Source organism: Sceloporus undulatus, chromosome 8 (assembly GCF_019175285.1).
Source record: "Sceloporus undulatus isolate JIND9_A2432 ecotype Alabama chromosome 8, SceUnd_v1.1, whole genome shotgun sequence".
NCBI lineage: Eukaryota > Metazoa > Chordata > Lepidosauria > Squamata > Phrynosomatidae > Sceloporus > Sceloporus undulatus.
Genome location: NC_056529.1, coordinates 7,243,195 through 7,266,126, shown reverse-complemented (window position 1 = coordinate 7,266,126; position 22,932 = coordinate 7,243,195). Strand labels below are relative to the sequence as shown.

General features: G+C 37.9%; 1 protein-coding gene across 1 annotated transcript in view; it reads left to right on the top strand.

The window, feature by feature from the left end:
• CDH8 (cadherin 8) overlaps nucleotides 1-22,932 on the top strand; it is a 170,621-nt gene that overhangs the window by 81,699 nt on the left and 65,990 nt on the right. The window contains exons 3-4 of the mRNA XM_042438309.1: nucleotides 366-485; nucleotides 17,828-17,995. Of these exons, the coding sequence (XP_042294243.1) occupies nucleotides 366-485; nucleotides 17,828-17,995 (288 nt within the window). The remainder of the gene's footprint in view (nucleotides 1-365; nucleotides 486-17,827; nucleotides 17,996-22,932) is intronic.

Sequence of the window (22,932 nt, the reverse complement as noted above, 5' to 3'; positions counted from 1 at the left end):
GATGATGATGATGATGATGATGATGATGATGATGATGATGATGATGATGATATAGTAGCATAAAAGCCTCCCACTATGAATGGACCCAAAATTTTATATTTATCTGAAATATTCTTACAAAATAATGCACTATATGAAATAAAATAGTTTTTGGTATTATTATTTTTTTGACTGTTTGAGAAGGGGCTTGCTTACTTTGGTATCTGCTCTTTCTTTACTGTTGAGATAACACTTTTATTTTTCCTATCAGCAGTGACTTAATATTTGAAAGTACGGACCATGGGTTGGATTTTTCCTTAAGGTTTGCAGACGTATATTATGAAGGCTGAGATTTTCAACCAGCTTCTTTTCTTCTTTTTCTTTAGGTACTTACGTGACTAAAGTGACAGCCACTGATGCTGACGATCCTGTTTACGGAAACAGTGCCAAGCTGGTCTATAGTATCTTGGAAGGGCAGCCTTACTTTTCAGTTGAACCACATACAGGTAGGTGCTTCTGTGAATGCCAGCTTTCCCTAGGTTACATGATATGAAAGAAATGCTGCTTCTAATGTGCGGCTTTGTTCGCTGCGTTTAAACCTAATGCGTAGGTAGGTGGCTGTCAACATTAGTCAATCTGTAGAGCATAAGTATCTGACTCACTTCCAGTGCTGCTCGGAAAGGCTTGACAAAGTACAAAGATGAAAAGAAGAAAAGGGTTATTTACTAATGCTACTGAGAAAACCGAGAGTGACACAGAAGAAAAGACCAAGTCAAAGTCTCACTATTATCACTGGAAACAACTAGATTTTAACAGGCTTTGTTTGAATCTCCTTGTGTCTTTTGGGTGTAATGTTCATAGGTACACTGGCTTCCTTGGCAGATTGCTAAATCTTTATTTGATTATTGACATGGAACATGTGTGTGTGCATACACAGAAAATCATACAATGGAAGACTTGAGGTTCAATGGAAAAACACATACTTTGTTTTCCCATTTTACTGGTGTTCAAGTGGAATCCCTCCTATTATTTATTCCCTATTCTAGTTATTAAAAATGTTTATCTAGTTCCTTGTAATTCAAGGTTTCCAAATCAACCTCCAAAGAATCATCTGAAATAAATTAGGGTCATCAAAGCTGTTCCAAGCTACTTATTTTATGGAACCAATATTGTGCTCCCCTTTCACAAAAATACACTCAAGGCAGCTTGCATTTATATCTAACAAATACAATTAAGATGTGCAAACAATTTTAAAAGCAATCCTAACCAATGCCATAGTAATTATTTTGTATATCTGATTTGTTGTTGTTTTCCCCTCTTTGGTGTGTTTTTCACTGGGAAAAAAAAGACAACAGGGAACAGGATCAGGTTGCAAAAACAAAATGAAAATAAATCTGGAGATAGATCTCTAAAATATAATTCTAGCATTTCGTGCTCTAGAATTGGTTTTGGAATCATATGAAACTTCAAAATCCAGCCCAGGAATGGAAATAATCTTCATTTAAAAAGTCAAAATGTTTTCTAAGTATCAAGAACCCACAATATTTGCTGTTTGGGGTTTCTGTACAAAATTGTGTGTGCTTGATATTTCTATGTAGAAATATCTCCTGCACAAAAAGGTTGTTCCTCCATAGAAAATACTGTACTTAGGGACATTTTATGCAAAATTTGCACATGGGTAGTTTTGATAGTAAACAGTTGAAATATCCTTTCCTATTCAGAAAATGATGTTTTCTGTGCAAAAAAGAAGAGGTAAAAGCTACTTTCAGCATAAAACACCCATGTGCAAATTTTGTGTGGATTGCATCCTGATTTGCAAATCGACTTTGAAAACCAGATAGCTTTTGAAGACCTCACAATGGGAAGAAAATTACTAAACTAATTCTCACAATGGGAAGGAAATCACTGAATTACTTCTCACAATGGGAAGGAAATCACTAAAAGGAACTTAATCCATATAACTTTCACACATTGTCCTATTTTTAAATCAACCCATTTAAAAAAAAATTGCATGAAATTTTGCACATTTGCACACAATGCACACCATGTTTATTTTCTTTCAAAATTTGTGATATATATATATATATATATATATATATATATATATACACATACACACACACACACACACACATTCTCTGAGCCAAGAACTGTGTTGAAACATCTGCAAATATAGAAGCCGGTGAATAATGAAATTCCAATTTGTACACTATTAGGAAGGGTGACAACATGTCACAATGCATATTTTATAGGGTGAAATGCATGTATATGTGCGTGTGTATGCATATATACCTTCAGGATATATGTCAACCCATCGTAACCCCATGAATTTTATAGGGATTTACTAAACAAGGATTATTCAGAGTTGGTTTTGCCAGTTCCTTCCTCAGAAATATACCCCATCCAAGTACTAAACAAGGCTGACCCTGCTTAGGTTCAAAGATCAGAAGGGATTTGGTGCTGGTGCCGGTGATACATATAATATGCATATTTTCTGGAGGAAATACACACACATGCAAATATTGATGCATTTAAAAAGTGCTGGTTAATGTGTAGAACACACTTATACAATTCAGAAATATCCCGTTTCCTTGCTGTAGCCATTAGCATCCAGCTCTTGTTCTAGAATCCATGAAACACTGCATAGAATTCAGAGTCAACTAAATCCCCCCTCGCAACATACCTTACTTCCTAACCATATATCATATTCATCTAGATGCTTGACAGTCCCTTATTTTGCAGGCAAGAAGAAAAACAAGGATTGCATGATGACTATAGTCACAATAGCCAAGGCCGTGAATTCTGAAGATTTCTATAATACAAAGCAGAATAATCTGAGTTGTTTGTTATGAATTGTGGTCCAGGAAACAATGTCTAAGGGCTTTTTCAATAATCAGTTAAAACTCGTCTTCTATTCTGCGCCTTTCCGAATTCTCAGTATGTAGTAGGTATTTCTTGTGTAAGAAATATGTTAACATGGTGTTTGCTTGATTTTCTCCATTGGTGATACTCTTTCTCTTTGTGGGTGAGTCCTTGTGTCCTTATAATTTTTCAGCCACTCCTTAGGTTTAGCATCCACTGGACAAACAGATGTGTTTTACATTGGATTTGTACTTGTGCGACTGGTTCTTTCTATAATCTTTTACATAAAATACTTCCAGATTTGTGTGTGTGTGTACATATCTCCAAATTGCCTGTCAACTTATGGAGACCCCATGAATTTCATAGGGTTTCCCAGGTGAAGACTACATAGAGGTGCTTTTGCTTGTCACTGTTAAAGAAAGAAAGAAAGAAAGAAATTTTTATTTCTATCCCACCTCTCTGTCCAAGACAACCAAGGCGGCTTACAAGTTAAAACAATACAGACCTGTATTCCAGAATCCCAACCCTCTAAAATAACAATTTAAAACATACCTTAAAATCGACAAACATAAACAGTTCCATCAGTGGCTATAACAGATTCAGAGGGTAATGGGTTCCAGTTTTGGTGGCTGGTATCTATTTCAGCTTCACCTTGATGTTTACTGTATATAAGTCTAGAAATGGTACTCCAAAAATGACTCAGGCGATCTGAGTCAATTTATCCATGCACTGCACAATAACTCTTACTATTTTTAATAAAGGACCCATCCTCTGGTAAAAGGCACTGAGCCCCTTCTACTCTCTCATCCAGCCAGCCTTTAGTGTGAGTGCAAAAGGTATGCCTACCTGAATTTTGCAAGTTCTTTGCAAAGGATCGCTTTCCTTTGCTTCATCATGTTACATGCTCCTAGGTTTTACCCTCAAATTGTCCATGGTCCATATAAAAATCCATAATTTTGCCCCCAAAACCTGTCCACAACTTGTGCAGGAGTTCAACCTATAGTCATGTATATAAGGTAATTAGGAATTCTTTCTAAAAAGTTCAAATCAAAGGGATGGAAGTGAGACAGTTTTGTGGGGAAGAATTCAATATGCCTGCAGTTATACAGGAACATAAAACCCTTGCATTCAAGCACAATGCAATAGGTTCCTCAAGAAGCCACCTGTTTAGAGGACAAACACTTTCAAAAACAGCATTAAAAAAGAAATATGCTACTGGCTTTTTTATTTTTCTATAATCTCAACATTTGCAAAAAGTAGGTATGATAATATCTTGTATGCCGCATGGACACTTTTATATGTGCAATTTAGAAAGCCAGAAGTAATAGATCAAGTGTAGCTACAGGTTCCAGCGGTTTGTGACATTCTAAATTAAACCTTCCAGAGGCATGGCATGCATAAAACATGCAGATGATATAGGATTCTGGATGCATCTCTGGGAGCTGAACAGTTTTGCAGTTTGAATAGCATTGTTGTTTACAAGAGCAAGTGAAAGAGGTGCAGACATGCCTCAGGATGCGAAAATCTGTCAGTTCCAATTTCATTGTTTCTCAGAACCCTACCTGCACCTGTAACCAGTGGCTTGGTTACTTCTCTTCATCCTTCATGGAAATGCAGGGATTTGCAGGGTGCAGACCAATTGATTTGGGGGTCCCCCATTGACCATATTATGTTTGTAAGCATTTTTCAAAAATACACCCGATGAGTCATGCACACATCTACTTTTGTGTGGTTTGAAAAATTAAAGAAAAAGTGTCTAATGCACAGAATTTTCTGCCAGTTGAAACCACTATGAGTGTACTTTTGTACATAGGAGGGAAATGGGATGAACTATTAAAGAATCCCAGTTAGTGTGATTTTCTCTTCCATCCGTAGACATTCCTCACCTTGGTCATGGGCCATAATCCAAACTTTGAATGTGAGAGCTTACAAGGTGAATGTCTAGTGCAGGGCGATGCATAACTTAATGTTTAAATCCCCCAAGAAACAATAGGCACAATAGACCAAACAAGCTCAACCTTTAGTTATCCAGATATAGTTTACTTCAGATCCTGGATCCTATCATTATTGACCATGCTGCAGAAGGTTCTGGGAGATGGCTGGATGGAACAGAGATGTAGGACATCTTCCTAAGATACAAGCCCTTGCAAGGCTTATTCTTGCATTAATCTAAATTCTGTGGGTTCCCCCACCCTGCCTATTTCATTAGATGTTATAAATCTGAATATATGTCAGATGAAGGGACAATCACTGATATGGTTGGTTAACAGTGACTGTAGGCAAAGGGATTCAGCAATGCTGCAATTGTTGTATAGAAGAGGGAACAGTATTTGTCGTTTTGCTTTGAATATAATAAATTGTGGGTGAAACCTTTTCAGACCACTAAAGAAGGCAACACAGTTGATACACATTTGGTGCATTTCATATATATAATCATATATGATTATTTGAGTGTTATATTTAAGAATGGCATAGTCATTTGAGTTTTGGACTAAGACTCCTGGAAACCATGCTCAGCCAAGCAAACCCATTGTGGGGACTTTGGTTAGGCCATAGAGTCTCAGCATCAGAGGAAGGCAGTGACAACTCCCTTCTCCACCTATAATGAGGTTTCCAAAGGCTGCTGCCCCACTGCAGAAATAAAGCAATCTGATACTACTTTAACTTCCATAATGCAATGGTATGGATTTGCAGTTTGGTCGAGCACCAGAGCTCTCTGACAGGGAAGGCTAAATATCTCACAAAACTACAAATCCCAGAGTTCCATAGCACTAAGTCAGAATAATTAACATAATGTCAAACTGTTTTATTTCTGCAGTGTGGCAGCAGTCTTAGTGTTTCCATAAATCAGAAACTGTTTGAGGGGACGCAACTGCAAGAACAACAAGAACAGATGTACAGTGTATCTACATATATTTGGACAAATTTTATTATCCCAGTTTGTCAGTTGTTTTCTTGTCATGGTCTGTTCATCAATGGACAAGATTCTTTATTCTGTCTGTGTGCTTGCAAACACTAAGGGATCTTAGAAAGTATTTTTTTTTCCCCTTAAGGAGCAGAAAAACTCAAAATGAACAGCTTGTCATACAATATAAATTCAGTGTACTATGACACTAAATTAGGGATGGATCCTCCACATTGGACCCAGTCATTAAAACCTCCATAAATCACAGCAATTGCCTGCCACTTTCCTGGGAGGTTATAACTTTATTTGTGTGCGTGGGTTCCTTGTTGATAAGTTGGCTTTTTAATATCATTTATAAAGGCATGCAAATGATATATATTCCGTAATAACTCATGGGCTTCCAGACCTCTTTGCAGTTTCTTCCCCTGTGGCTGATTACTCGAAGTTGCTCAGAAATTGTTCTCATTTTTCAGCTGGTGCCAGGATGGGTACTAAATCACAAAAGTCATTATTACAATTACAATTATCATAATGGCACATAATCTGAAGTGACACCTCATTCTGTTATGGAGACATGGGGTGACCAAAAGAAAAAGAGAGAGAGAGACAGAGAGAGAGAGAGAGAGGAGGAGGAGGAGGAGGAGGAGGAACAGGAGGAGAAAAAGAAGTCAGGCTGCACTTGACTTTTTTGCATTTCATAGGAATTCAAAAAATAATGTAAAAATTATAGCAAATGGAAGGTTGCATACATATGAAAGAACAGAAAAAATGAATACTTAAAAACAAAAAACCTTGTATAGAATGAATGAACAATTCCAGGCAGGAAATAAAATAATGCCATCTTCAGAGTCTCCAAATTTTAATGGCTCCGGGATACCCCCCCCCCCCCGTGGATACCAAAATCCATGGATGCTCAAATTCCATTAGATACACTGGTATAGTAAAATGATCTTATTGAATTAATCTTTTAAACAGGAGTTGCCAAGGATGGTGCACTGGATTTTATGCATGCATGATATCTGCTCTGCAAAGAGATGCTTTTCCCCCTCTCCATTCTGGTAAAGAGAAATGAAAGCGAAGTCTGAGATTTAGCCCTGCCTCAGATTTTTCCCCCATTAGAGATAATAGCTTTGCAAAGTTTTAAAGAAGTGTTTCCCATTTCTTTTCCTAAGGAGATTTGCCAGTGAATGTTTATTTTTTATTTTTAATTAGATTCAACTCCTGATCCAGAACTAATAACTCCTTAATCTCCTTGTACCACATTATTCACAATAATGCCTGGTTCAGCCACAGGCTTCTCATGACCCATTGAGGGGCTGTATCCTAGTATTGCCACGGCTAGGTTTCAAAAGTGTGTCTTTGGAAAGCTCTGTTTCTGAGTTCATTAGCTGTGGAGCTTGCAATGGTATCATTATCTCATGTCTGTGGTTCTTGGCTTCTAATGTAGCGCTTACAATGTATCTCCAGTGTGTCTGCATTTAGAACATTACGAGCCGTTTTAGCAACCTGTCTAGAACTAACTAGTGCAACAGAACATATAGGAAACAACAATGAAGATAATTAGAACTGGAAATAACTCTGGAGATGGGACCAAAATAGCCCAGTATTCCAGTTGTAATTGAAATGTGGGAAATGTGTAATATATCGTTGTTGCATGCCTTCATGTCATTTTCCAACGCTGGATCTAATAATACTTACTTCCGAGTATATAGTGGGCATGAAAGTTTTCTTTCAATAGGGCAGAAATGTAATCAGTAATTCTGAATCAGGATTATAAGCTCATTAGTTACTAAACGTAGTGTTAATGGACTTCAGCCTAACTCTGGCCTCATACAGACTGCCAAAATAAAGCTGCTTCAGGTCACTTTGGAGGTATGCTGTTTAAATGATGCATGCATCCTAAGAGCCCAGAAGTTATGCCAAAACCATGCTCCAGTCCTTAATACTGGATCGTGGCTTGGCGCAGCTTCCAGACTCTTAGGACACATGCATCATTTAAACAGCATACCTTCAAAGTGACCTGAAGCAGCCTGTCTGTATGGGGTCTCTTTTTGGCCTAAATCCAGTTAGACTACTAACCCCATTGGATCAAATGAAGTTCAATGTGTCATCATTTTACAAAAGATATTTATCACCTTACACCCAACGAGGGTCACAAGGTGATGTATAACATTCAAAAAACACAACAGGAAACACAATAGTGATTCTTTTAAAATTGTCAGATTTTGGGAAGGCTCAGACAGGAAGAGATTGTATTTCAAAGAATCTGTGCCCAAGCTCTTTAGTGTTTCGTTGAACAAAAACAGCACCTTGAACTGAAGCTAAACTGAACAAATTGGAAGCCAATACAGCAATAATGTGTGGTCTCCAAGCACACACTATAGACAATAGTCTGGGCAGTGCACTTTTTCAAATTGTTGTTTCTGAACATTTTTCAGAGACAGTTTCTTGAATAGCACATTTAATTAGTAGTCTAACTGGTAGGTAATTCAGGCATTAACCACACTGGCCAAATCCCAGTACAGCTGGATTTCATAGAATCCTAGAGATGGAAGAGACCTCAAGGGCCATCCAGTCCAACCCTCTGCGATCCAGGAACACACAATTGAAGCACCTCCGACAGATGGCCATCCAGCCTCTGTTTAAAAACCCTCAAAGAAAGAGTCTCCACCAGTCTTCAAGGCAGTGTGTTCCACTGTCAAACAGCTCTTACTCTCAGGAAGTTCTTCCTAATATTGAGGTGGGATCTGTTCTCCTATGTGGTGGCACGTCATAATGGCAATGCCAGTCTGTACACTGTGCTGCCATTTTGACGCCCTCATCTCATTTTTTTTTGGGGGGGGGCATGGCCAGTATTCTACATCAACTAATACGGAACATGCCCCCCCTTCCAGAAATCCCTTTTGTTACTCATGTTAAAAAGAAGCCATAGACTTCATTTTCATGCAAGAGTTGATGCAGCACTTCACTATTTTCCCCCCACAATGACATATTGAAATATTGAGGAAATGTTTCATGTTGAGAATTTTATGAAATTCAAATATTCTTTATATACATACAGAGGATATAATGATACAATGAACTGATAGATTTTAAGTCCCATCTGGCAAGGATCGGACGTATTCTTCTGTCCATAGTTGAGACTTGCTGTCCTCTGATGTGATTCACAAGACTTTGTTTCAAAATCATATCAGAAAATATAGAATCATGAATCAGCTGGTTTTCTATAAATAAATAATGATGAGCATCCAACATCCCATGGTTTTTAGATTGTTCCTTGTCCAAGGATTATGAGTTTCATAAGGTACCTGGCAGGTTTCCCCTCTAATATAAAAGCCGGTCATTATGAGTGAATGGGTCGTCTTGGTCCACTCTAACCAAATCAATGCATATTTCATACCAATTCTTAATCAAAAGTAGCCTTTATGAATATCAGTTGGAACTTATTTCCTGATAAAACTTTTAATTATTCTACTTCTGCATTGCATAAGTTCTTTTTCGTCTCTTCACTGATTGTCAGCTTTGTGTCACCAGAACTGTTTTGAGAGAGTGAACTGGCTTCTTTTCTGGCTTACATTTTGTTTGTATTAACCCAGAAATGTGTACAAGGTCATCTTTGCAATCTCATTAACTCCCAGAAATACCCTTAGTAATATCTGAGCAAATCCATTAAATGCAGTGTGGTTGCACAGGTGTGCAATTGAGACCATGTACCATGAGACCAATCTGAACATGAAAGTGGTGCATAATGAGGAAGGCTGTTTATTAAATGGAGCACATTAGAAAGGGACTGTCCAATCTTCAGCAGTTAAAGTTTCCAGGAGGAACTGGGTTTAAGCTGTAAAACCCTGAAACAGTTCTTAGGCTAGCAGCAGACTATAGTTGGCCCTCTGTATCCACAGATTCTTTATCCACAGATTCAGCCATCCATGACTTTAAAATATTTAAAAAACATATAAATTCCAAAACCAAGCCCTGATTTTGACATTTTATATAAGGAACACCATTTACTAAACCACTATATTTAATGGGACTTGACCATCCATGGATTTTGGTATCCATGAGTTGTCCTGGAACCAAACCCCAGCAGATACCAATGGCCCACTGTACAACAGATTTACTTTTTAATACTATCAAAGTGTTTTCCATTCTGGTATGTTTTTAAAAAGATTATTTAATCTTTAGAGAAATGTATGGCCCTATATATATATATATATATATATATATATATATATTGAATGGTCTTTCCATTCCCATTTATAACACAGCTTCCTGATCCATGTAGATATTCTCTGCAGTGCAGTTTATTCTGTACGATGATGTTGTTTTAAATATAATTTTATACAAATGCAATCTAAGATAAATTCTTTTAAAATGAACAACAAAAGTTATCTTGAAAATACATATCTCTTATTTCTGGTCACCTGCACTTCATTTGAACTTGTAAAGGGTAAAAAATGTTTCACTGTCACCTTTGAGTACATGACTTTATTTATGCCCTTTCCTTTCCCAAGGAACAGTTCAAAACTGTAACTTCACTAAGCAAAATCTCAGTTTCCAGAAACTAGGGAGATATATCTTTGACAGAAGAAGTCAGCTACCTCTCTATAATTTAAATTCTGCCCATTTAAAATTTTTCTTCCTCCCCCCCCTTTTTTTTTTCCATCTTCAACTTCTGTCACTATTTACTTTATGAATCTTGGGTATACTTCAAGGTTGTTTTGTTTTTGGCTCTGCGGTATGCATTTTTCAGATTCTGCTGGGGGAATATTGCAAAGGTATGTGAGTCCTTTCATTAGGAGAAGAAAAGGGATCTGTATGAAGGTTAGAGACATAGTAGAATATCATGTGCAATGTTAGCTGGATAAGGATTTAATTTGTGTACATTAGGTAAGAGGTGATTATGGGAAGATATTAAATAACTGCTCAAATATTTGAAGTCTACTAATGAGAAGGGGAAAGGGACTCCATTTTTAATGGTGGAGGGGGGGGAGATGTAGAGTAGAGGTGTCAAAGTTACTATCCTAGAATTAAAGTGGTGACTCTGCTTTGATTCCATTAAATGAAATTGGTTGTGTCATAAAGGGGCAGAAAATTTAATGAAGAAAGAAGGCAGATGCATCATTTCCATCAGAACTCATCAAAAGCAGTTAGGAAAATAGAACACAAATGAGATTAGCTTAGGGTAAAGATCAGTTGTTTACGAGTCAGACTGAGGTGTTGCTGCTCGATGCAGATTTACAAGGCAGTCCGCTGGAAATTTTCCTCATTCCCCTCCTTGAAATTAATAAAAACCATACTACTACTACTGATAATAATAATAGAATCATAAAGTTGGAAGAGATGTCAAGGGCCACAGCTGAATAGAATGGCACTATTACTTCCCTTGATATAGGCACTATACTTCTATTGATGCAGCCTAGAATCACATTGGCTTTTTAAGCTGCCGCATCATAGTGTTGACTCATGTTCAACTTGTGGTCTACTAGTAGATTCTTACTAGGCCCTCAAAACTATAATTCATACTGAGTATGTATCATTTGTTCTATTTACAGCAGAGATAACGCTATTTTCATTTTGAGAAATAATGTGGCTATTATGTGTCTAGAGTTACAGATCCGGCAGAATATGGTTTCAATTTATTATGTATAGGTATTTATTAAAATGCGTTTTTTTCATAAAATCAGTAGAAAGAACTTGGGTTCCTCGTTTAATGAATGTGGAAGAAATCAACACTGAGAGATCCACCCATCCAAGACGAGGGCTTTGAGTCCTTAACTGTTAAGGTTCTAGGTATCATTTGCTATGCATTGAAACATGTTTATAGTGAGAATTAGCACTATTTGGATGGGGAGCTTTTCTTACCTTTCTTTTTAAAAGATCTTCTGCTTCTTAAGAAGACATCTACATGATGGATGGATGGCCCATGAGGCATCCTCTTAACTTATGATTCTGTGTTGAGGAAAACAATGAGTACAAGAAAGATGAAAGTGACAGGTTGGTCCAAGGGGCATTAGCAATCTCATTTTGCAAAGTATGTTATTGCTAGGTGCTCAGCCAAGACTTACCTTTTCAAAATGGATATGATGGATGGGGAAGGAAGAATTTGGTCTCATAATTGTGTATGCAAGATTTACTTTTGCTCACCCAATGACACAATTTTTGGGAGCCTTTCCAACCCATGCCAAACAATATTAAATATGGTGATCATTGGCCATTCCAGATGTTGAGCTAGCTATAATAATTTGTTAATGAACACACACTTGCCCAAATCCACCCGAGTTTCTCATTCACTGGACCAGACATTAATGGGAAGTCGAAGGCTTTCATGGCTGGCATCCATAGTTTTTGGTGGGTTTTTCAGACTGTGTGGCCATGTTCTAGAAGAGTTTCTTCCTGACGTTTCGCCAGCATCTGTGGCTGGCATCTTCAGAGAAAGATGCTGGCGAAGCGTCAGGAAGAAACTCTTCTAGAACATGGCCACACAGCCTGAATACCCCCACAAAAACCTAGAGATTAATGGCTGTATGAGTTCATGAACTCTCTTGAGCGTCTTCTTGATTATAGTACAGTCTGACTCAAATTTAGTCTGAAAGTTAGATACATTAAACAATTTTCTTCCGAGGTTCCCCCATCTTTCTGCTCCATTTCCTTTCTTCTTCAACTGGCATCAAATGATGTGAAAAGTAATGTAGGAATATCCACATAATTCCATTTGTCTGATGATATCAGACAGATGACACTGGAAATGACTGCTTAAATAAAAGGAGCTAACATGGAACAAAATGTATGGCTTCTGATTTTTATAGGTTTTACTTTTCACTGCTAACCATGTATTTGGCAGAGTGTTCTCCCCATCTGCCACAAATTGTGATTCTGTAATGCTATCTCAAATATATACTTACTGATAAAATGGGACCTTCTATTTTTTAATGTGAGCATTGGTGATAAAGAAAGACAAGTTTAGCTGAGGTGGAATGCATGCCAAGTGCTTGGCATAATAGCTAATTATTCTTTCATTTATTAGCAATATATTATCAAAATCTAATTAATATATCTTTTGTAAGTAAAATGCTAACTTAAAAAAACCCTAATAACAACAAGAAACTACCTGCTGCCCCATATAGGTATAATATTATGCAGGGTATGGTATAATAGTAAGTAAGAAAGTTTAATATGCACCAAATTTCCTAGCTGACTTTACTGATGTTATTGTGAAACTGAAAACGCCATCCATGAATGTGAGGTCTTTCAATAATTAAAGTCCCTCAGAGTTCATACACAATTCTCCATGTTAAGAATTTGAGAATTATCTTCCATTCATTCATAAGTACTGCCCAAGATTTTCAAAACCCTGAGTTTAATATGTTTAATGTATGATTTAACAGCAAAAAGACAGTACTTCTAACAAATTTGTTCTGGGTCTCAGAAGGATGCAGTTGATCTTCAAAAACAACACTCCTCAACCTACTTGGGATTTGTTTTGCAGGCCTACAGTGGATCAGAGCAATGGGTTGCCATATTTTGGCACATCAGTTGTGCTTCTCTTTTCCAGCAGCCTGTGTTGTTTTCATGGGCTTCAGAAAGGGTAGGAAGCACAAACCAATAAGGTTTGAATTCTTGGCTGGTGGATGGGACCAAAGGGAGACTGAGTTGAAGGCTTCATTCTGGTTGGATAAGGGACTATATATATTAAGAGCCCTGATGGCTCTAGTCTTATTTAAGTTTGGAGTGTCATCTTTGGAGTGTCCCACATCATTACGGATTCCACTGCCTGCCCTTTATCTAAGGATTCTTCTTTATGAAAAGTTTGACATGTAGGAAGAAGCAAAGATTAGTGGAAACTGTGAATTGTGCAGCGCTAGCATTCATATTGGATTTTCAGTGAGTTAATTTCTCCAATCTATCATTTAAAATGCTCAGCATCCCAAATGACTTTCTTTGTAGCTGACCCAAATGGGTGCTTACTCATTCCCCAGAAGAAGACTAGCTCTGGGCATTTTGGGAACAGAAATGTTTATCCAAAACTAGGTAAAGACAACTTCAGCTGATTTTGCACAATCTGTTGAGTTACTGAAATTTATTTTGTGGCCCTGATTGATGCACTTTGTCAAGAGACTGACAGTGACAGCATGTCATTTGTAATTTCCCTTGACTTTTCAGCATCCTCTTATGCAAACAGGACCACTATATTTGTAGCTATAGTTTAAATGTAAAGTGCTTAAATTTTCTGCCTGGACAGGTGAATTTGTCAGTTTTACATTATCCCCCATTGTTTTTTTCCCCCCTATGAATCTTAGTTTTCCTTCCTCCTGCTAGATCACATGAAAGATATGATTTTTTGAAATTCTTATCAATAAAAGAATCACACAGCATTCTCACTAAGGATGTGATAAGATTATGCATGAGCTTTTGTCAAATGCCTTGAGAAATTCTGGCTCTGGTGAGTCTGAGATGCCAAAGCTGGGATCTTAATCATTTTTTTGTAACCCTCCCTTTAAAATTATTAAATATCTTCATGTACCCCAAGCTCCATATGTTGCTGTCACTCTATGTTGACAGCATCAATCATGTATTTGAAAAGTCAGGGAGGAATGTGAGTCCTCCAACTACAAATGAATTGTAGCTGCTGTGAAATGTGACAGTAGTTATCATTTTAACAGTGCTGCTTGGGTGATTATTTGTCCATTAGGGTGAACATCATTTTCTGTATTAAAAGAGTGACCTTTGGTCATGATAAACACAAAAAGTAGAAATACTTAGTAAATAATGTCTAATTGCAGGGGGGGGGGTGTCAGGAAAATAGGGGAGAGAAAGTTGGATCAAATCATAGTGCTGGAAGAGTGTGTCTTTTTCCCACACCCAAACTGTATAGAGGACCAGAACGCAGTGGACGTTATCACACAGGAGGAATTTATCTTGATTTCGAATGAAAAGAAAGTGGGGCCAGAATGCATTTACATGAATTCGCTAGTTCAGCGAATTTGCATGAATTCGAATTATGTTCGAACTGACTTCCCATTGCTCCAAAATAGCTTGCCATTGCCCGGAATTGCGTGTGATCACCTCTCACGCAATAACGTGAAACCCCATGATTGCGTTCGGACTGACTTCCCATCACCCGAAATTGCATGTGGTAGTCTGCCACGTGATAACGTTAAACCCCATGATTGCATTTGGATTGCCATTGGATTATACTTCCAATTTCCCTTTTCTGATAACATCCAGTGTTCTGCCTTCAGATCCTGTTAATGGTGTCTTCCAAATTCTGGATTGCAAGCCTTTCCACCTTAATATAGTGAAATGTTATTGGCTGTTGCAATCCAGACCGGCTCCCTGCTTAGCCACATGGAAAGAAGCAATCGAATGATCACAAGGGTGCGCGATCTCCACTGTGAACCTTCTTATTCTGTGCTACCTAATTACTGCTTTTAAAATATGAATATCAGTCTATTAACGTAGAACTCTGAATGCTTCCATGTAAACAAAACCCTATATCTGAAAACTCCAAGTGGGTAAGCTCCTGGATAGAAGTGTTTCCCCCCCCCCCCCCTTTTCGCGTGCGAGGAAAAAAACCCCCCCCCCCCCCAGCACTGTGATTTTGAAAGCCCATTGCACTGGTGGATTGCATTTCCCTTGACACTCTTAACGCTTCACTTCTCGCTAAGAAGATTTCGTAACATGAACTTCTTGCTCTCCCTTCACAGACAAATGATTCCATTTTTTAAAAAATGATTCAAACATGGGATTGGTGCGGGAGGATGGGGATTTCTCATCGTCAAATCACAATTAGATTATGAGTTTTCTTATGCCTTAAGCAGGACAGGTTGATCACCTAGCAACTAATGGATAGTCATTGGCTAAACAACACAACAGCAACAACAACAATATTATTAAATGTTTCTTGACGACTAGTGGCAATCTCTCTCCTCTGCCTCTGGAGAGGAGGAACAGATCTTGGAAGAGGGATGTCAATTGCTACAGACACTTCAGTTTGAAGTGGACAGGGACAGAAACAGAGTTTTCTACTTTGAGTTGACATTCTTGCAGAGTTCTTGTAGTTTGGAAGGAGCAAGTACAGCATTAATAATTAAATCCTTAGTTTAGGCGTCTACTTCCACTGTGCTTCGCTACATTTGTAAATAAACCGATGCTAAGACATACAATTGTGGCTGTATCCACACTGCAGAAATAATACAGTTTGACCTAAAATAAATAAATGTACACCTTTATGCACATATATTTTTGCACAAAATAATGCAGTATCTGTGTTTCCAGAAATGGGGTCTTTTGCATGAAAAAAGATGGATACAATTTTTGTGGATTAAAAAGAAAAAAACACACACCATGTATTTCTGCTCAGAATTGTTTCCTCAAAACACTGCCAGGCAAAAAGTCTTCTGTATCCATGGATCCAACTATACACTGCTTGAAAATATTCCAAAAATATATAAAACCCATAAAGGAAGCCTTGGTTGTGCCATTTTATATAAGAGATACCATTTTACTATGCCCTTGTATGTACCAGGACTTGAGCATCCACAGATTTTGGTATTCTTGGCGGAGAGAGGAATCCTAGAACCAAACCCCAGCAGATAGCAAGGGCCCACTGTATAGACATGACTGATCCTTGCACTCAAGCAGGAAGAGGTTTAGGTTTTGCATATTTGTGATGATCTTTTGTAATTTGGGACTATTTCATTTACACAAAAATCGACACATCACGAGATGTTAATTATGATGACAGAGCTCCATCTACATAGCGATATCTGATAGTGATGTTGTTAACTGCCTTCAAGTTGATTTCACTCATGGTGACCCTATGAATGAGACATCTCCAAGACCTTCTTTCTTCGGCTGCTCTGCTCTGGTCCTGCAGGTTCACGGCTGTGATCTTGACTGAGTCTATTGAGCTAGTTCACAGTCTTTTTCTCTTTCTACTGCCCTTCTACCTTTCCTAGCATCGTTGTCTTTTCTGATGTGTTGTGCCTTCTCATGATGTGTATGACAGCTTTTGTAGACTTGGTCTGCTTCCTCGAGTGTGAAGACTAGGTCTATGAAAGCTTATGCTACAATTTATTTGTCAAGATAGTCTCAAAGGTGCTACAAAATCCCTTTGATATTCCAGACTAACATGACTATGTCCCAGTATAGACTGTAGGGCTCAGTAGAGTGCAGTGTCTGCACACTCCTGATCCCTACCTCGTGCCACAGGTGCCATCTTGGTGCTCCACCATTTACATGGGTTTGATTGCATCTTTTATCTTAATGAGTAATGTTTTAATATTGTACTAATTTACTTCTGCTTAAATTTGTGCTTTTGTATGTCTTTAATTGTACTGTTTTAATTTGTAAGCTTCTTTGTGTCCCAATTTTGGGTAGTAGTAATAATAATAATAATGGCCCAATTTAGACGGGCTTTTGTGGCACCCCCGTCACATGCTAGGGGTTGGCCGAGGATGCACCATCCATATTGGCCTCACCCCTAGCATGTGACGGGGGCATCAAAATGGTGGCGCCCTGTACACAGGGCGCTGCCATTTTAACCTGACAGACGCCTAGCGTCTGCATGTCCCAGCACCTTTGTGATGCCGCAGTGTGCCATTGGCGCATTGCGGCATCACAAAGGCGCCACAAGAAGAACCTGCTTTTTGTTGATTCTTTTTGTTCCGCGATGGAGCCGCATGGTTTGGCGGCTGCGGCTCTCTCACAGAGGAAACCAGGGTGGCAGGAGACCGCCCTTTTTGAGCTGTCTGTATCCTGCCAATAATAATAATAATAATAATAATAATAATAATAATAATAATAATAATAATAATAATGTTGTTCTGCATGAGACAGTGATGAAGTGGTGGAAGCAGAATGTGTTGTACCATGTTGTACCATAGCCAACCCCTTGATCATTCAGATTTTTTAAAAATATGAAAATCATCTATTTTAGTTACACCTTAAAGGACTAAATACAGAAATGATAACTTTGTGGGGGGCTTGGAGTTCTAAATACAAATAATTACATTTTCAAAGAAACTTCCTTAGCTCTTAGATCTAACCTTCTTGCCTCTCTCCTTTCTTTTCTTCCAGCTATTATTAAAACTGCTCTTTCAAATATGGACCGGGAAGCCAAGGAGGAATATACTGTCGTCATCCAAGCAAAAGATATGGGTGGGCACATGGGTGGACTGTCTGGAACGACCACCGTGACAATTACTCTGACTGACGTCAATGACAATCCTCCCAAGTTTGCACAAAGTAAGTGGCACTTCTGGTTTCTAGTTTTTCGGGTTGTATTTGCATCAGGATTTGCTGGCTAGGAATACATTTCTTCACCAGCTTTGTTCTCAGGGGAGCAATTTTACTAATTTTCTTCCTTTTTTGAGAAAGACCTTGCAAACTTTGCTATCCCCCAGTTCAGGATGTATTCTGTCAAAAATTCACACGTTGTATTTTCATCATAGAAAAATAAATGTGTTTTCAGCTTTATTTTGGCCTGACTGGGCCCATTGTTTTCTATTTATTCTGTCTGCAAGGCCTGGACTTTTTTCTTTTAAATAAAGGACAATAGATATTGTAGTATTGCAAAAGCTTTGAAAAAATACAGTAGTTGTAGTATTGCTAGTTGTATCACTCTTCCTCTCCTGCCATATCACATATTTCCTCCTCACCTTCCTTTTGTTGTTCACTCTCACATTCTTTTCCATGGCGCTTTGGATGGTAGTTATATCTTAAGAATTGAAACATGAAATGTTATGTGTCATTGAGGAAATAAAATAAAAGAATTACTAATTGGAGACGAGAAGGAAATGTATAAATGAAGTCCGGGTCTCGTTAATTGTTAATCTTTAATTAAGTATCCATATTTACTGTGATGGTTCCAGTGTATGTCCTGCTGGCTTAAGTTAAATTGACTTTGCATCCTGCTGGGCTATTCTGCTGTACTTTGTAGTCTGAAGCAGAGGGCTTGACTACACAATTTAAATACTCCTCATTCTATTCAAATAGAGTAATTTGGAACAAATTGAGCTTTTTGCTAGGGAGGGGAAACTCCTCACACTCCGCAGAAAAAGCAATTGTGGTTTTTACCAGAGTGTCTGTGAGTATCTGTGAGGATGCATGTGTTTCTGCCTGTCTGCTTCTCATGGATTCCTATGGTTGCGCATTTTCTTGTGGAATTTGTTGTGTGCCCATCAGTATTTGTCTCTTCACCAAGGCTTTATCTTTCCTGTACTTTCACACGCATGGCAAAATGAAAAAAATAAAATAAAAATAAAAATATTTTATTTCCAATAAATGTAGTCACAATTACTGAAACACGTCAAAACTAAAAAAATAAATACACTTAACAGTCACAGAGTTAGCCTGCTTTGGAATAGCAAGGGGAAGAGGGAGGAGAATTAGGCTTCCTCATGGGCATCTCAGAGCTGTAAAGCCAGAACTGAAGCAAAGAAAAGTTTTTCCAAGCAGCGCAGTCATGCAAAAGAAGAGAGATGTGATAAAAATGTTTTCAAAAACAGTATATTTCTGTTTCCTTTCATTATACGATTGCAATGAGACACCAGGCTGGTTTGATAATGTCTATAGTTTATTCATCTTGGCTTCTAGGGAGAGTTCAGGTTTGATGTTGGACCCATTTATTTGACCTTTTAGCTGTCCATGGTATCCATAGCACTCTTTCCCATCACCACATTTCAAATGAGTTGATTTTCTTCCTATCAGTAACAACCTATCAACCCCTGTGGCAAAAAACCGCTTATTCTCAAATGTTAATTGCATCAGAACAGCAGAATCAAAGTCTGTTTTGTTACCATTTTCATGATGGCGTCAGGAGTTCTGCAAGTCTAAAAGGCAAATCTGCACATGTTCAAAGTATGTTCTTTTCTATCATATTTGTTCATTCTAATATATTAAGAATGTAGAAGCAAGGAATAATTGTTGGGGTAGGAGAAGAAAATTGTTAGTGCTGTGTTTCAGAACTACTAAAATGATACATGGACTATTGTTTCTCTGGAGTAGGAACAAGGTTTTTGCTGGGAAGGTACAACCATGATACCAGTCCCTGGATATGGCCAAACACAGTTTCTTGTTGATGAGGGACATGGCTGGGAGTGGGATATAAGGTTTTCCACGTTACATCCCTGGACACTTGAGTATTTTTCCCTCTGTTTAGTATAGGCTCTGCTGTCCAGTTCAGGGCCAATTAGGAATGTTTAGCCTATTCCAGCTTCTGCGCTATGTACTGAAATAGGTGGATTGATTGGTTTTAATTCATGATCCAATATAAATAAAGTTGTATCATTGTCATCTTTCCTTCAAGTGAACATTATTCATTTTTAAAGGCTAGGCTTTGCAGATCTCACATGGCAAGAGAGCCACAGAATACGAGTGCAAGTGGTGGACTTCTATCCACAAAACAGTTTGTTCCACAAGTTGCTTGTTGCACACGCTCAAAAGCATCCAAACCAAAGTGGTCACTATTCTGTATCTATCCATTTCTAATTCAGTCAATCATGCAAGAAAGCATGTGTTGGATTCCCTACAGAATAATAGCTCCTACTTTAAAATGTAGCACCATGTTTTCTGAGGCAGGTAGTCCAGTAATGCTGGCATGTCTCCTCTGAACCTTTAGTACTGACAGCTTGGTCACAGCAGGAGTCCCAGCATTTTGCTGGTTCCTAAAATCATTTTTAAGCAGTGGGTTACAAAATGTGGAACATAAAGGAAACATGTAGATATGTTTTCCAATACATCCTTCATGATGCATTTAGAAAATGCTTGGTGAAATAATTTAAACCATCTGTGTTACACATGGATTCCTGTATTAATTGCAACTAAATGGTTCAATTGCTGAAAGATACCATTCTAATTCAGCTTTGTTTGCTTTTACTTTGTAACAAACCATTTAGGGGTTTGTCAATTAGATCCTTATTTATGTTTCATCCTCAAATTCACCAAAGAATATATAACAGAGCGAATGGATGCTCTGTTTCATGGCCCATAATATGTTACTTTTACGCAGTAAGCACAGAAGGAAACACAAGACATAATGGCTTCAAAGTACTGAACAGAGAGAACAAAGGAGAATGAAGAAATCAATTGCATTTCAAAACTTCAAATGATGGACTTCTATGGTATATATTTTTTAAACACACACACACACAAAGGGTCTTGAATCACCCGAAATGGCAAATTGCCTTCACAGAGATTTAGAAACAGCATGTTGCAGATTTTCTTTTGCCAAAAGTTGCATGCAGCTGTTTTTTGGGAGAACACAAGCCTTTGCAACCTGCTTACACTTGGGTGTGTCCAGCCCACACGCTCAAGTGTGTCCATTCTGTTTTCACATTTGTGTACATGTTTGCGTGTGTAAATTCACCTGGTGTTGCTGCTCGGGTGCCACAACAAACCATCATTCCCAGAATTACAGAGCATTGAGCCATGATAGTTAAAGTGGAGTCAAACTGGATTAGTTCAACTGTGTAGATACAGCCACAGTCATGGATATGTGATTTCCAGCCACAGATACATGTGTCTAGTAGATTAGCTTCTTATGCGTATTGGATTTTCTCTTTCATTTCAAATACAGGTTGACCCTCCTTTGTACAGAATTCCAAAATCCAATTCTCAAAACATCCAACTCCAAAACATGACAAAAATGAAAACTTTTTTCATGGGTGATTGAGATAATGATACCTTTGCTTTCTGATGGTTCAATGTATGTAAACTTTGTTTCATGCACATAATAATAATAATAATAAGAAGAAGAAGAAGAAGAAGAAGAAGTGTATAGGCTGTATATGAAACATCAGTGAAGCTTGTGTTCAGACTTGTGTCCCATTTCCAACATTTCTCATTATGTATAATTGTAAGCCGCCTTGATCATTTTCATGGAAAGGCAAGGTAAAAATTATTATTATTATTATTATTATTATTATTATTATTATTATTATTATTTATATACAAATATTCCAAAATCTGAAAAATGCCAAAATCCAGAATACTTCTCATCCCAACCCTTTGGGATAAAGGAAACTCAACCTGTTAGTAGCACAGTGATATTTCTACTCCTTCACTCTGCACACAGATATTTCCTTTTTTCCTTCAGAATATGTTAATGGAAAGACATCTTCCAGGGGGAAAAAATCCTTCTCCTTTAGTTCTGTGGCTAAAACAGAATATAATTGATTTATTGAGCAGACTCTCTTGTCATGGATAATGGATTCTTTTTTTATCCATTTGGAAGCTATGCATGCTAAGTATAATTTCTGAACTATATCATCTTTAGCACATGCACTGTATAACTATTTAGCGGTTTATAGCCCACAATGATAATTATGACAGTTGTTCTATAACATGATACCAACATATTTTGTCCCTGGAGTGGATTTCTTTTTAAAGAACACAATTCCTGTGCCTCCATTTAAGATTTTCTGACTCATCAGGTAGGCATGCTTTTGTCTGATTGGTTTCAGTGATAAGTAGTCTTGAAACCGATAATTTCACCTCTTCTTACCCATTGCCGAAACAAGGGAATTACCAAGAAGCATGCGTAATTAGATAGTCTGTAGATGTGTTCAGGAGCCAGAGGTTAGCCATGCTTTGCTGGCTTCCAGATCATTACTAAAAGTCAGAGAAAGATGTCATTAGAATGAGCAATTTGATTCTTTCCCTAAGTAATGAGAAGTCTGAGGTGTAATGTGAAATACTCCGCTCAAATGCAATTGAAGCCAGTTAAGGGGTGACTTCCTAGAATGTGAATCAAGACTGGACCAAATGATCTTGGAAAATTGTTCTAGTTTCACTGAAGCTTTTAAAAGGCAGCTTCTGAAATTCCTCTGATTTGAATCTTAGAATCACAGAGTTTGAAGAAACTACAAGAGTCATCTAGTCTGAAACCTTTACATACAAGAGTACACAAGTAAAGCATCCTTGAAAGAAGTCCATGCAATCTCTGTTTAAAGACTTCCAGAGATAGAGTCCACACTCTCTGAGACAATCTATTCCACTGTCAAGCTGTTCTCTCATCATCATCATCATCATCATCACCATCATCCTATTTCTGCTGTTTAGATGGACTCTCTCTCTCTTTTGCAATTTGAATGCATGGTTTCATATTCTATGGGACGTGCTGCCCCTTCTCCCAGCATGGCTTTCAGCGTATACTTCCTTAGCTTAGGTTTTATGCTGTGAAA